The following is a 16,778-nucleotide window of genomic DNA, read 5'->3' as shown; positions in this document are numbered from 1 at the left end:
CATCCCCCTCTTCCTCCCTGGAAGAACCTCCTCTGGTCACATGCAGGTGTATGTTTCCGGTTGTGTGTATATGTCGGCGTGCACACATTTGGGCTTATATGATTGATGGTCATGACAGTGTCATAACGTATTTTCTACAAGTTATTTAAAATTAGAATTATTTTTTTAAATGATTGAAGAATTTAAGAAACAAACTTTCAAACGGAAGGAAAACATTTTTGACACTTATGTAGGTGTCATAACCAGCCATAAAATAATGCAATATGTTACAGCGGGTGTAAATATAGTGTCATGAAAAAGTGAAGTTGAGTGTTACAATATGCACTATACTAGCAAAGTCTCCGGTAAGTGACGAAGTCCTTTCCATCTATGTAATGTATTACAGGTTATGGACAGGTGGATGACATGAGTTTGCCTCAACCCATGTGCTGAGCAGGTAGAGTTCAAGACCTACAGGCAGATGTGAGATGTAGGCTACTGAGGAAGCTTTGCATCGGTCACTAGCCTACAGAGTCATTTGAGAAGAGTGCAATGGTTGAACCTATGTACATATTCTAAACCGTGTAACAGTTTTATGTAGAATAAACCATACTTTCCATAATACTGTAGAAGCAGTGTTCAGTTAAGAACAAATTCTCATTTACAATGACTGCCTAGGAACAGTGGGTTAACTGCCTTGTTCAGGGGCAGAATGACATATTTTTACCTTGTCAGCTTGATTCGATCTAGCAACTTTTCAGATACTGAACCAATGCTCTAACCACTAGAGCTACTGTGTGCAAATGTGTAGGATAGACTATTGCGCAACGACCAACGCTATTTCTATTAATTTTAACAACTTACATAGCGTAATGGGCTTATTCACAATATGATCTGCTAATGAATAAAAAATGAAAACACTCCATGTTAGACCTGCAATTTTAAACAATACAAGGGGCTTGAATTAGAATTTGGAGTGGGCTGCCTACCTTGACAATCAGACATCTCCTCAGTGTGGTGTTTGAAAAGTCTGGGTAATTGTTGGAGCCAATTTATAAGTTGTCCTGCTCTCCTACAATTATCTGTTTTCATAAACATGTTTTTGTGAGCGACGTGTCCACTCATTTACATTACATTTAACTCGTTTTGTTTCCTGCCACTTCAGTTGAAGGGTGTTAAATGTTGGCTTCAACTTGGGTTTCCAAACAAAGTCTTCCATTTAAAAAAAAAAAAAAAAGGGGGGGAACCTGGTTTTTGTCACATTCTCTTTATAAAAACAGAGCTGGTGTGACATATGGTGAGATTAATGCTTCAGCTATTCATAGCTTTATGTATGCCTGCGTCGGCCACATAGGCTACAGAAAAATCTCCTTGCATCCCGTCTATTTTAGTCAGACAATGTCCACATTATTCTCACATACAGTACTTTTAGAATGTAATCATAATTTAAATATAAATGCTTAGTGGTAATGGCCTACTTTTTTTTTTTTATGCTACATGCTTTTTGGGGGAGGGGGATTCTGCTGTATATTAGGCCCTATATGTACCATTTTATAAAAAATTATACAGTTGTAGAACACTGAAGTCCTTCAATTAAGTACTTGAGAAAGTCCTTGAATTTGACTTGCCAATATCTGTAGGAACCCTGCTTAAAGGATGCATCGTCCTAGGCCTATTTTGTATAGGTGGTGTTATGGGCTAATTTGCATATACAGTGCACTCAAAGTATGCTTACCGATATTTTGTGCATCCCTAGTAGTAAACCTATACAGTGCCTTCGGAAAGTACTCGGATCCCTTGACCTTTTTCAACGTTTTGTTAGTACCTTATTCTAAAATTGATTTAAAAAATCCTCAGCAATCTACACACAATACCCCATAATGACAAAGCGAAAACGGGTAAAAAAAATAAATATATTTATTATTATTATTATTCCTTATTGGGGCGGCAGGGTAGCCTAGTGGTTAGAGCATTGGACTAGTAATCGAAAAGGTTGCAAGTTCAAATCCCCGAGCTGACAAGGTACAAATCTGTCGTTCTGCCCCTGGACAGGCAGTTAACCCACTGTTCCTAGGCCGTCATTGAAAATAAGAATTTGTTCTTAACTGACTTGTCTAGTTAAATAAAGGTAAAAAAAAAAAAATACGTAAGTATTCAGAGCCTTTGCTAAATTTGAGCTCTGGTGCATCCTGTTTTTATTGATTATCCATGAGATATTTCTACAACTTGATTTGGATTCCACCTGTAGTAGATTCAATTGATTGGACAAGATTTTGGTAAGGCACACACTTGTCTGAGGTCACACAGTTGACCATGCATATCAGAGCAAAAACCAAGCCACGAGGTTGACGGGATTGTCCGTGGAGCGCATAGACAGGATTGTGTCACGGCACAGATCTGGAGAAGAGTATCATAAAATGTCTGCAGCATTGAAGGTCCCCAAGAACAGTGGCCTCCATTCTTAAATGGAAGACGTTTGGAACCATCAAGACTCTTCCTAAAGCTGTCTGCCCAGCCAAACTAAGCAATCGGGGTAGAAGGGCTTTGGTTTGGGAGGACTAGGAAACTAGTCAGGATTGAGGGAAGGATGAACGGAGCAAAGTACAGAGATCCTTGACAGAAACCTGCTCCAGAGCACTTAGACATTTGGCAAAAGTGGGTATGTCAGTAATCCATACCTATCTCTCCAGTAAATCGTGACAAACTCTCAACTCAGTTTTGGATGAGAACCTGACTTCATGACCAAGAATGATCCTATTACAGTTTGTAGTACATTTTGGACACTAATTTATTTGACTCATATCGACGCCATATAGGTTAAAACTAGAGAAGTTGGGTCTAAGGGGCAGTTGACCTTTAATTAATCCTCCATTTGGACAGGGCTGTGTTTAGTCACTTGTGGACAAATGGCTCTAACTGTTGAACACAAAATGGGACTTGTCCATTCCAATCCACCACAGAAAATGAAAAGTTCCCAAATGTCTTGTTCTCCCTCTAATTTCCTGAATAGCAGCAGGATGTGGCTAGATTTTGCTGCTTGCATTAAGTCACTTAATCAGAGGTTTTTATTTTATTTATTTTTTTAAGGACTGAATAATCTTGCCTCGTATGAATAAGTTTGTGTGAAAGGTGTTTGAAATGCCCATGTTTTACCTCTGCTTGAATGAAAGTGTTTGAGGTTGAGCTGTATTTGACTTGTTTATGTGACGCCCTTTTTTTTTTGTGGTCCATAAAGGCAAATAACTTCATTTGGTTCAAATGGTGACCTACACGTACCTGCCAAATAATGGCAACACTTGAGTAAATGAGGGAAACAAAGTATATTGAAAGTCGGTGGTTCCACACAGGTGTGGTTCTACCTGTCTAAAAAAATCAAAAATCAACCACCATTAAAAAAAAACTCTGACTTAATGCAAGCAGCAAAATCTAGCCACATCCTGCTGCTATTCATGAAATTAGAGGGAGAACAAGACATTTGGGAACTTTCCATTTTCTGTGGTGGAATGGACAAGTCCCATTTTATGTTCAACAGAGCCATTTGTCCACAAGTGACTAAACACAGTTAAGAACAAATTCAAATTTTCAATGACGGCCTAGGAACAGTGGGTTAACTGCCTTGTTCAGGGGCAGAACGGCAGATTTTACCTTGTCAGCTCTGGGATTTGATCTTGCAACCTTTTCGGTTACAAGTCCAACACTAACCACTAGGCTACCTGCCGCCCCAATTAACATCCCATCATGCTTAGGGTCATGTCTAAAAATGCTGGGCAGGCCATGTCTATGGCCCCATAGGATGACAATGCCCTCACCCACTTGGCATGAGTGGTCATTCAATGTTTTGATCATGAAAACAATGTAAACCATATGCCATGGCAGTCTGTCGCCAGATCTCAACCCAATTGGGCACCTCTCCAGTGTTTTTTTAACAGTGGTTTCCATCAGCAAAACACCAAGTTCTGGTATTTCTTGTGGAGGATTGGTGTCACATTCCTCTGAGTTCCAGATACTTGTAGAATCTAAGCCAAGGTGCTTTGAAGCGGTTCTGGCTAGTCTATTGTTCCTCAAGCAAGGGGGGGCTGATGACTTCACTAAATTTCCATTGAAACCACTCCTTGAATGCCCTACTCCTTGAAGTTTGCAGTTGTCTAAAAAAAACAGTATTTTGCTCAACATATTTTTTTTTTTACCCTTGAGTGTGAACTTTACTGTATTTGTACTTGGAATATTGCTTTTCAACAGTAAAAGTAAAAAAATCACTGCAGGACATCTGAGGCAGGAAACATCATAATATACAAGTAAACGAAAGGTTGTGAAATTACTGTGAATTTTACTCTAAATGTAATGTGGAGACACTTGGTTACTGTCATTATACAATTCAATTATTGTTTAAAAAAAAATCCAATCAGAAATGTGGAATTTCAAAGAAATCAAAACATTTTCTTGTCAATTTGAGAATCATTAAGCCTTTTTATATTAGCATTGTCACACCAGAGGACAAATTCAAGGCTCTAATACATTAAATTGTTAATTAAACTGGACAAAAAGTTGAAGGTGGCCACAACAATTTGAAGAAAAAATACATTTCTCCCATTTGTACTCGCTTTGTGTGCACTCTCACTAAATATCGAATGCTACTTTGCCCCGTAGGGCCACTAGTATATTGTCCCCCACATTAATTCTATGGTGACCCCCTCTTATAACTAAGCATGTTATGTAATACGTCATAGTCCTTTGTCCACGGGTATCCAACTGTTTTCCACGGTAGTCCATTGAAGCCTCTTGATCCGCGTGGAGCAAAGCGGGAGACGAGGTAAAGGCGCTCTAGTCACTTGGGCAGGTAGTTCTTTGGAACTGTTATTGTAGTGTAGCCTACAAGGTTTCATTCACAGCTTCCCACAGGTATTTATAGCTTATCTGCTTCTATATCACGGTATCTCTGTAATATGACACATCCTAGCACTGAAGCAACACATCCTGAAGCTCATCTGTCAAATGGTTTATTTTCCTTTCTCTTTCCTTTCATCTAAACTTCCTTGTAATCACATGACGAGTGAAAGCACACTCGCTGGTAGGCGTTATCCATATTATTGCCTTCATCCTTCCAGCCTTTGATCGGTACAGATTAAGGAAAGGCCAGTCACTGAAGAGTTCTGAGACACTGGGATGAGGAATGCAGTTCTGTTTGCATCCTCCAATCTTTTGCTCCTGCCTAGCACCAACACACGCAATTCAACAAATCAAGGTCTTAATTGAAGACTGATTAGCTTATCATTTGAATTCGTTGTGCTGGGCTGGAACAGAAGCAGACTTTTGCTCTTGCTCGGCACAAACACACCTGATTGGACTAATAGTAGCGGCCTACATTGAAGATGTAGGTGGATTTGAATCAAGTGTGTTTAGTGCTGGACTGGAACAAAAAGCATGCACACATTGCAACCCGAACACCTGTGTAGTGGATGGATGTAGTACTGTAGGCCTCACAGGCCTGATGTTCCCTTTTAACTCTTTCTCATGTTTCTAGGAGACCCGTCTGAAAGAGGGCATTGTCAAATTACAGCCCCAGGAGGAACCTCTGCGCTCAGAACTGCTCAGTGGAAAGTTCACTGTGCTGGTGAGTCAAATAGTTTCAATGTCACATGTACAGTTAAATGCCTTTCTTACAAGCTCTAACCCCCAAAATGCAGTAATCAATCATTTTAATACTAAAAATGACAAGGTAGAACAAACACACAAGATCTAAAAAAAAAAAATAAGAACACAAATTAAGCATACTACATACAGGGTCAGTTCCAGTACCATATTTACAATGTGCAGGGATACTGGATTGATAGGGGTAAGGTGACTAGGCATCAGGATATATTATTAATAACAGAGTAGCAACTGTGTGTTGGGCCCTGTGAGTGTGCATAGGGACGGTGAAAAATAAGAAAATATAAAGGTCAAAGCCGATATTTTGTTAGCTATTTAGTGGTCTTATGGCATGAGGATCAATGCTGTTCAGGTGCTTGTTGGTGTCTGACTTGACATCTGTGGCTTGGGTGGTTGGAGTCTTTTTAATGATTTTTCTAGGCCTTCCTTTTACACCGCCTAACTGTCCGCACCAACCTCTGTAGTGCCATGCGATCAAGGACAGTGCTATTGTCATACCAAGTAGTGATGCAGCCAGTCAAGGTGCTCTCAATGGTACAGCTGTACAACTTTTTGAGGATTTTGAGAGCCCATGCCAAGCCTTTTCAACCTCCTGGGTGGGAAGAGGCGCTGTCGCGGCTTCTTCACGACTGTGTGTGCATTAAGTTCTTAGTGATTTGGACACAGAGGAACTTGAAGCTCTCAACACGTTCCACTGCAGGCTCATCGATGGAGTTGTGCGTGGCCACACAGTCGTGGGTGAACAGGGAGTACAGGAGAGGAATAAGCACACATCCCTGTTAACCAATTGTGTGTGCCAAGATTGTATGCCAGCTTTGGCAACCCTGTGTTTTCTCCTGCATCGTACCTACTGAACACAGCCCAGATGCTGAAAAAGATGAACACTATAGCAACTCCAGGACGAGACATTAAATTGGCTATCCTCTGTCTATGGAGCAGCTAGTAAATGTTTCCCTTCCTGTCACTCACTCCCCATTAGGAGGAAGCTCTCGTCAGGATGGGGAGACCGGCAGAGGAAATGCTCTTGAACTTTTTTTATTTTACAGCTTTGAGATATCTGGAGCTGTATGAGCTTGGGGGGGCATATGCATAACCATGGTAGCAATTAAAAGGGAACCGTTTAGAGATTATGGTAAATTCTTAGACTATAGGTACACTGTTGATTTGATGTGCGTTTTACATTTTTGCTGCATTTGTTAAAATTACTCTGGATACATTCAGTAGTATGGTAATATGCTTGGAACATTTGGGGTAGGTGCAACAAGACAAAAAAAAGGGTTTGAGTGCGAGGTATAACTGGTGCTTCCAAGTGGCCACACACCTCCAAAGTGTGCACAGTTCCTAAGTAATTTCAATGCACTTTTATGACTCCGTCAACTAAGGTTTTTTTGTTTCCTGAAAAGCTTCTACCCACAAGCCATAAGACTACTAAATAGTAGCTATTGGTTAGCTATTTAACTATCTGCATTGACAAACTCATCACATATGCTGTTGCTACTGTTTACTGTCTATCCTGTCGTCTGGTCACTTTATCCTGGAGTGACTTCAGAAATGATTTACACCCCTTCACTTTCTCCACATTTCGGTGTTACAAAGTGGGATTAAATGTTGTTTTTTTTCAATTTGTGTAAAACTAATATACAAAAGTATATGGACATTTGCAGTAGCTTGGCCTTACTGAAGCGCTCTGTGACTTTCAAAGTGGCACCGTCATAGGATGCCACCATTCCAACAAGTCAGTTTGTCAAATTGCTGCCCCGGTTAACTGAGTGCTGTTATTGTGAAGTGGAAACGTATAGGAGCAACAACGGCTCAGCTGAGAAGTGGTAGGCCACACAAGCTCACAGAACAAGACCGCCGAGTGCTGTAGCGTATAAAAATAGTCTGTCCTCGGTTGCAACACTCACTACCAAGTTTCAAACTGCCCCTGGAAGCAATGTCGGCACAATAATTGTTTGTCGGGAGCTTCATGAAATGGGTTTCCATGGCCGAGCAGCCGCACACGCCTAAGATCACTATGCCAAGCGTCAACTGGAGTGGTGTAACGTTCTCCACCATTTGAGTCTGGAGCAGTGGAAACACATTCTCTGGAGTGACGAATCACGCTTCACCATCTGGCAGTCCAGTCCGATGGACTAATCTGGGTTTGGTAGATGCCAGGAGAAAGCTGCTTAGTGCCAAATGTAAAGTTTGGTGGAGGAGCAATAATAGTCTAGGGCTGTGATATGGTTCGTGCTAGTCCCCTTGTTCCAGTGAAGGGAAATTAACGCTACAGCATACAATGATGTGCTAGATGATTCTGTGCTTCCAACTTTGTGGCAACAATTTGGGGAAGGCCCTTTCCTGTTTCAGCATGACAATGCTCCCGTGCACAAAGTGGGGTCCATACAGAAATGGTTTGTCGATCGGTGTGTAAAATATTGACTGGCGTGCAGAGCCCTGACCTCAACCCCAACTTACACCTTTGGGATGAATTGGAATGCTGACTGCAAGCCAGGCCTAATCGCCAAAAATCAATGCCCAACCTCCCTAATGCTCTTGTGGCTGAATGGAAGCAAGTCTCAGCAGCAATGGTCCAACATCTAGTGGTAAGCCTTCCCAGAAGCGTGGAGGCTGTTATAGAAGCAAAGTAGGGACCATATTAATGCCCATGATTTTGGAATGAGATGTTTGAGGAGCAGGTGTCCACATACACGACATGACCAAAAGTATCTTGATTAGATAAGAATTCAACCCCCTGAGACAATACATGTTAGAATCAATTACAGCTGTGAGTCTCTAATAGCTTTACATACCTGAATTGTACAATATTTTAACATTCTTTAAGCTTTGTCAATTTGGTTGTTGATCATTGCTAGACAGACATTTTCAAGTCTTGCCATAGATTTAAGATTTTTAAGTCAACTGTAATTGGATAACTCAGAAACCTTCAATGTCGTCTTGGTAAGCAACTCCAGTGTTATGTTATTGTCCAGCTGAAAGGTGAATTTGTCTCCCAGTATCTATTGGAAAGCAGACTGAACAAGGTTTTTCTTTGTCCCCATATGCAGCTGCATGTGCATATCTGTTTCTTTTTATCCAAAGAAACCTCCCTAATCCTTGACGATGACAAGCATACCTATGATGCAGCCACAACTATGTTTGAAAATATGAGGAGTGGTACTGAGTGTTTGATTTGCCCCAGACACTTTATTCAGGACATGGTTAATTTCTTTGTTACATTTTTTTGCAGTTTTACTTTAGTGTGTTATTGCAGACAGGATGAATGTTTGGAATATTTTTATATTCCTTCTCACATTTTTTTTTAAAGTCACCATTGTCCTCATGGTGAAATCCCTGAGCAATTTCCTTCCTCTCCGGCAACTGCGTTAGGAAGGACGCCTGTATCTTTAGTGACTGGGTGTACTGATACACCATCCAAAATGTAATTATTAACTTCACCATGCTTTTTATTTTATTTTTAATCATCTACCAATAGGTTCCCTTCTTTGAGGCATTGGAAAACCTCCCAGGTCTTTGTGGTTGGATCTTGTTTTGAAATTCATTGCTCGACTGCGAGACCTTACAATTATCTGTATGTGTCGGGTACAGAGATGAGGTAGTCATAAAAAAAACTATTGTAAACACTATTACTATTAGTCCATGCAACGTATGTGTATTGTTAAGCACATTTTTACTCTTGAACTTATGTACAATTGAAGTTTACATACACCTTAGCCAAGTGCATTTAAACTCAGTTTTTCACAATTCCTGACGTTTTAATCCTAGTAAGAATTCCCGGTCTTAGGACACTATTTTAAGAATGTGAAATTTCAGAATAATAGTAGAGAATTGATTTATTTCTTTCATCACATTCCCAGTGGGTCAGAAGTTTACATAAACAATTTAAAGGCAATCCTACCAAATACTAATTGTAACTTGGGTCAAACATTTCTAGTAGCCTTCCACAAGCTTCCCACAATAAGTTGTGAATTTTGGCCCATTCCTCATGACAGAGTTGGTGTAACTGAGTCAGGTTTGTAGGCCTCCTTGCTCGCACACACCTTAATCCTATAGAACATTTGTGGGAAAACTTGAGGTCAGGGCTTTGTGATGGCCACTCCAATACCTTGAATTTGTTGTCCTTAAGCCATTTTGCCAGAACTTTGGAAGTATGCTTGGGGTCATTGTCCATTTGGAAGACACATTTGCAACCCAGCTTTAACTTCCTGACTGATGTCTTCAGATGTTGCTTCAATATATCCCCCTTATTTTCCTTCCTCATGATGCCATCTATTTTGAAGTGCACCAGTCCCTCCTGCAGCAAAGCACCCCCACAACATGATGCTGCCACACCCGTGCTTCACGTTTGGGATGGTGTTCTTCGGCTTGCTTGCGTCCCCCTTTTTCCTCCAAACATAACGATTAGCATTATGACCAAACAATTCTAATTTTGTTTCATCAGACCAGAGGACATTTCTCCAAAAATTATGATCTTTGTCCCCATATGCAGCTGCATATCGTAGTCTGGCTTTTTTTATGGCGGTTTTGGAGCAGTGGTTTCTTCCTTGCTGAGCGGCCTTTCAGGTTATGTCGATTATATAACTAGTTTTACTGTGGATATAGATACTTTGGTACCTGTTTCCCCCAGCATCTTCACATGGTCCTTGGCTGTTGTTCTGGCATTGATTTTCCCTTTTTGCATCAGTACGTTAATCTCTAGGGGACAGAACGCGTCTCCTTCCTGAGCAGTTTGTCGGCTGCTTGGTCCTATGGTATTTATACTTGCGTACTATTGTTTGTACAGATGAACATTGTACCTTCAGGTGTATGGAAATTGCTCCCAAGGATGAACCAGACTTGTGGATGTCTCCATCTTTTTTTTTCTGCGGTCTTGGCGGATTTCTTTTTATTTTCCCATGATGTCAAGAAAAGAGGTACTGAGTTTGAAGGTAGGCCTTGAAATACATCCACAGGGACACCTCCAATCAACTCAAAGTATGTCAAAGCCATGGCATTTTCTGGAATTTCCCAAGCTGTTTAAAGGCACAGTCAACTTAGTGTATGTAAACTTCTGACCCACTAGAATTGTGATACAGTGAAATAATCTGTCTGTAAACAATTATTAGAAAAATTACTTGTCATGCACAAAGTAGATGTCCTAACCGACTTGCCAAAACTATAGTTTGTTAACAAGAAATGTGTGGTGTTTTTCAACACGTTTTAATGACTCCAACCTGAGTGTATATAAATGTACCATTTCAACTGTATTTTCACTTGTGAATGATGCCCAGCATGTGCAGTAAGGCAAACAGTGCATGCCTTTTTCTGTGACTATTTAAAAAATCAGTCGCTCACCTCATGTAGCCTAGCCCATAGGCCTTTATGTTTTTGTATCACAAAGTGGCCAAATACGTTTACGTTTAATCCGCTTTACAACCATTGTAGAGCCTAAGTGGCATACATAGGTGGCATGTGAGTTTCAAGTTTGGTTAAGAATTTTCACCATAATTGCACATTCATAATAAAGCGTTATGCTTTATTCCATTTGCAGTCACTTTTGAGAAGTTTTCTCCCTAGCCTACTGCAGTGTGCATTGCTGCACTTATGTGAAGAAATAGCCTAATAGTTTATCAACAATTTTTTTTTGTCAGCCTAATTTGCTCTTAAACAGTTTTTTGATGCGTGTGTTTTGTATTAATTTGGGGTCTCACATCCCACAAATGTCCCAGAGTATGTTTGGAATGTTTATTTATAGCACAGAAGGAAAGGAGAGGTTGACCAATAGAATAGGTTTAACTTTAGAACTATGGGGATAGTAGGTTGACGTAGGTGTTCGTTAGGCCTACTCATTTTGTTGGCAGACAAAGTAGGCAACATGTGGACAGTTATATCTTTAAATATGCGCCTCCAAATTCGATGAGGAATTTGCGCAGTTGCGTCCCCGACATGTCGTTCTTCACTTGTAGTATACTACTTCGCTGAGATGCCTGTGAGAAGGACCCGATCGCTTAATTGAGATCTGAGAGAGCCTTTTGAGTGAGAGGTGCTTCGGCGTATGGTAGCCGGGAGAAGGGAATTCTAATTATAATATTCAGCCCAAGAGCACAATACACTTTGGGTTGCAAAAGTGATGGAATTTTTTAGGGGGCTCTATAGCCACACAAGGAGGATGCCACCGGGAAATATAAGGTCTGGTTAGAATATTAAGTGCTTGTCAAATTGTGAAGGAGAGACTGGAGTGTATGCAGCCTGTATGCAGCCTTATCATTAGTCGCATCATGCACCCTTAAAATGTATTAAAAATCAAAACATATAGCCAAATGTTTGTATCGCAACTAAAGTTGCATAAATAACTAACTTGAAGCATATAGTCGGATTTGTTTCTTTGTTAACCCAGCAGTATTGCAGTTCTTGACACAACAGTGCACCTGGCACCTACTACCATACTCTGTTCAAAGGCGCTTAAATATTGTCTTGCCCATTCACTATCCCCTATTCATCTACACTGATTTGAAGTGGATTTCTTCCCCCAAAAATATTTCACCTTTTATTTAACTAGGTAAGCTAGTTGAGAACAAGTTCTCATTTGCAACTGCGACCTGGCCAAGATAAAGCATAGCAGTTCGACACACAACAACAGTTACACATGGAATGAACAAAACATAGTCAATAATTCAGTAGAAAACAAAGTCTATATACAGTGATGGCAAATAAGGGAGTTAAGCAATAAATAGGCCATGGTGGCGAAGTAATTACAATATGGCAATTAAACACTGGAATGGTAGATGTGCAAAAGATGGCTGTGCATGTAGAGATACTGTGGTGCAAAATAAATAAATACCGTATGGGGATGAGGTAGATAGCTGGGCTATGAACAGGTGCAGTGATCTGTGAGCTGCTCTGACAGCTGGTTCTTAACGCTAGTGAGGGAGATGGGAATCTCTAGCTTCTCTAGAACTGGAAGGAAAGGCGACCAAAGGAGGAATTGGCTTTGGGGGTGACCAGTGAGATGTACCTGCTGGAGCGTGTGCTACGAGTGGGTGCTGCTATGGTGACCAGCGAGCTGAGATAGGGTGGGGCTTTACCTAACAGAGACTTGTAGATAACCTGTAGCCAGTGGGTTTGGCGACGAGTATGAAGCGAGGGCCAGCCAACGAGAGCATATAGGTCGCAGTGGTGAGTAGTGTATGGAGCTTTGGTGGAAAAACAGATGGCACTGTGATAGACTACATCCAGTTTGCTGAGTAGTGTTGGAGGCTATTTTATAGATGACATCGCCAAAGTCGAGGATCGGTAGGATGGTCAGTTTTACAAGGGTATGTTTGGCAGCATGAGTGAAGGAAGCTTTGTTGCGAAATAGGAAGCGGATTCTAGATTTAATTTGATTGGAGATGCTTAATGTGAGTCTGGAAGGAGAGTTTAGTCTAGCCAGACACCTAGGTATTTGTAGTTATCCATGTATTCTGAGCCAGAGGATTTAACAAGTTACTTCAATAAGGGATCATAGCTTTCACCTGGTCAGCTGGTAATTTACACTCAGTGTATATTACAATAGTTTTATGAAATGGAAATGTGAGGTGCACATTTGGACTCATGGGTGTTTGGCTTGCTTGTATGACATCAATGTGGTATTATAATCATCAACGTCTCATCTTTCAAAACACAGTCCTTGTAAGTTACAGCATTTCCCTCACTTAAGCAATGAAAAAATGTGCAAAAGCTGCCAAATTAGTGGGAGGATGGGGGAAACTTCTAGTCGTGTGTGGTGGTCTAAGTCAGAACGGCTGTCAAAATTCTTAGCGCTGTGACATAGAGTCCCTGAGATCATGTTACTGTACAGCCACTGGTTTCAATTTAGGCACTTATCAGTGTGCAAATTTGACATTTTCAACCCATGTACGGGTATGCGTGTAAAAGGCTGCTAGTAGTAGTACTACTAGTAATATAAATTGTATGTTGAATTCAAAATGGTATTTTATAGTAATTCATAATTGTGACTGTTAATGGTAAGCTGCGTAGAGTTTCAGCAAGAATGTTGTGGGGGGGGGGGGGTAAGATATCATGTTGGTAGTCTTTAGAAGACTGAGTTATGAACCCATTGCAACAATCGTTCAAATAGAGAAGTCAGGGTCCTTCCATGTAGTTTGTCTTGGACTGGGATCAAGTGTGGCAGTGAAGGGTCCCTCCCTCTCTCCCTGCCCTCCTTGCCTGGAAATCTGAGTCAGTCAGCAGGGCTAGAGCTATGACAGCTGATTGTTACCGATCCCTCTTCTCTCCCCCCTCCCTTCCCATTGTCACGCCACTGCCAGTCTGCTGCATCAATTTGAGACCACCTCCTTCCTCACAGAAAACACTTCCACCACTTCAGCACTGGCCTTCTGTCTGTATCCTGTCAGGTATTTTTAGTTGTAAGACTATTTTGCCCTCAAATAACAGGAGTGTCCAGGGCCCGTATTCATTATGCGCCTCGGAGGGCTGATCTAGGATCATGTCTTCCACGTAATCTTATTCATTCTAATCTAAAATGTCAAACATCTTATTCAGCACTCTCACTCGAAGACACTTTATGTATGTGGGCCCTGATAAAGGGGTAAATAAATTTGTCAAAATAGTCAATCTGCTTTTTGGATGTTGGGGTGAGTGTAAATTGTGGCAATGTATTGTATGCTCTTCACTGTTGATACTCCAGTAACCTGGTAACTTGTTTTAATTGAATGGGACCCTTGTTTTAACAATTGTTTCCGCTTAAGTGCAATGTCCCCTTTCATACTGGTTGTTTCATACAAGTCACTCCTTCAGAGATGAGGCGGCGCCCATTTTAAATCTGACTGTGAACCCAGGTGCTTCCACGTGGCCAAAGCTCTCATTGCTTCTCATGGTCATGTCTACTCTGCCACCTTGTGGTCAACCTGAACCCAGACCCCATCTTAGATACTTGGACCTGCACGCTGCTGCTCTTTCCCATGTATTTGATGATTGCATGTTGGATCCAGTGTGCAACTAGTCCTGTATGTACTTATACTGTCACCTTTATGCACCTGTCCAGAATACCACTTACAATTCCCTGTGTGTTTAGATCAACAGAACATTTACGTTAATACTAAATTAAATTTGCGTTCACTTTTTAACACGGTTTTAAGACTTCTGGTTTGTGATGTGCTGCTTATTATCTTCCTTTGCTCAACTAAGGTACTGTATAGAATCTTATTTGAATATTAGGATGTTGGCATCTGTGCCCCGCAGTGCAGCTAAGATGCACACCCTAATCGCTCCTTACTTTGACCCCTGTCTGTTCTGTTCTACCAGAGTGTGCGAGACCCATCAGGCGCCTCCATAGCCTTGTACACGGCCAAACTCCACCACCCCAACAAGACAGGCAACCATGTTGTCCTGCAAGCTCTTTTCTACCTCCTGGACCAGGCTGTGGAGAGGTGAGAACAGAGATTTTATATACACTGCTCAAAAAAATAAAGGGAACACTTAAACAACACAATGTAACTCCAAGTCAATCACACTTCTGTGAAATCAAACTGTCCACTTAGGAAGCAACACTGACAATACATTTCACATGCTGTTGTGCAAATGGAATAGACAACAGGTGGAAATTATAGGCTATTAGCAAGACATCCCCCAATAAAGGAGTGGTTCTGCAGGTAGTGACCACAGACCACTTCTCAGTTCCTATGCTTCCTGGCTGATGTTTTGGTCACTTTTGAATGCTGGCGGTGCTTTCACTCTAGTGGTAGCATGAGGCGGAGTCTACAACCCACAAGTGTCTCAGGTATAAAATTTGATTTGATTTGGTAGTGCAGCTCATCCAGGATGGCACATCAATGCGAGCTGTGGCAAGAAGGTTTGCTGTGTCTGTCAGCGTAGTGTCCAGAGCATGGAGGCGCCACCAGGAGACCGTCCAGTACATCAGGAGATGTCGAGGAGGCCATAGGAGGGCAACAACCCAGCAGCAGGACCGCTACCTCGGCCTTTGTGCAAGGACGAGCACTGCCAGAGCCCTGCAAAATGACCTCTAGCAGGCCACAAATGTGCATGTGTCAACTCAAATGGTCAGAAACAGACTCCATGAGGGTGGTATGAGGGCCCGATGTCCACAGGTGGGGGTAGGGTTTACAGCCCAACACCGTGCAGGACGTTTGGCATTTGCCAGAGAACACCAAAATTGGTAAATTCGCCACTGGCGCCCGGTGCTCTTCACAGATGAAAGCCGGTTCACACTGAGCACATGTGACAGACGTGACAGTCTGGAGACGTCGTGGAGAACGTTATGCCACCTGCAACATCCTCCAGCATGACCGGTTTGGCGGTGGGTCAGTCATGGTGTGGGGTGGCATTTCTTTGGGGTGCCGCACAGCCCTCCATGTGCTCGCCAGAAGTAGCCTGACTGCCATTAGGTACCGAGATGAGATCCTCAGACCCCTTGTGAGACCATATGCTGGTGCGGTTGGCCCTGGGTTCCTCCTAATGCAAGACAATGCAAGACCTCATGTGGCTGAAGTGTGTCAGCAGTTCCTGCAAGAGGACGGTATTGATGCTATGGACTGGCCTGCCCGTTCCCCAGACCTGAATCCAATTGAGCACATCTGGGACAAGATGTCTTGCTCCATCCACCAATGCCACGTTTCACCACAGACTGTCCAGGAGTTGGTGGATGCTTTCGTCCAGGTCTGGGAGGAGATCCCTCAGGAGACCATCTGCCACCTCATCAGGAGCATGCCCAGCCGTTGTAGGGAGGTCATACAGGCACGTGGAGGCCACACACACTACTGAGCCTCATTTTACATTTACATTACATTTAAGTCATTTAGCAGACGCTTGACTTGTTTTAAAGACATTACATCAACGTTCGATCAGCCTTTAGTGTGGTTTTCCACTTTTAATTTTGAGTGTGACTCCAAATCCAGACCTCCATGGGTTGATACATTTAATTTCCATTGATAATTTTTGCATGATTTTTGTTGTCAGCACATTCAACTATGTAATGAAAAAAGTATTTAATAAGAATATTTCATTAATTCAGATCTAGGATGTGTTATTTTAGTGTTCCCTTTATTTTTTGAGCTGTGTGTGTGTGTCATATAGCAGACACTTTTATCCAAAGACATGTTTTTACGTATTGGTGGTCCTGGGACTCTCACCCACTATCATGGTGTTCC

General features: G+C 41.8%; 1 protein-coding gene across 2 annotated transcripts in view; it reads left to right on the top strand.

Moving 5' to 3' along the window:
- Window positions 1-16,778, top strand: part of ptpn9a (protein tyrosine phosphatase non-receptor type 9a) — a 44,102-nt gene that overhangs the window by 12,773 nt on the left and 14,551 nt on the right. For both annotated transcript variants that reach the window (XM_064930551.1, XM_064930552.1), the window contains exons 3-4: window positions 5,501-5,590; window positions 14,917-15,041. In XM_064930551.1, coding sequence (XP_064786623.1) covers window positions 5,501-5,590; window positions 14,917-15,041 — 215 coding nt within the window. The remainder of the gene's footprint in view (window positions 1-5,500; window positions 5,591-14,916; window positions 15,042-16,778) is intronic.

The sequence above is a fragment of the Oncorhynchus masou genome, chromosome 22 (genome assembly GCF_036934945.1).
Source record: "Oncorhynchus masou masou isolate Uvic2021 chromosome 22, UVic_Omas_1.1, whole genome shotgun sequence".
NCBI classification, from domain to species: Eukaryota; Metazoa; Chordata; class Actinopteri; order Salmoniformes; family Salmonidae; genus Oncorhynchus; species Oncorhynchus masou.
The sequence above is the reverse complement of the archived record's forward strand: the minus strand, read 5'-3'. Positions and strand labels throughout refer to the sequence as shown.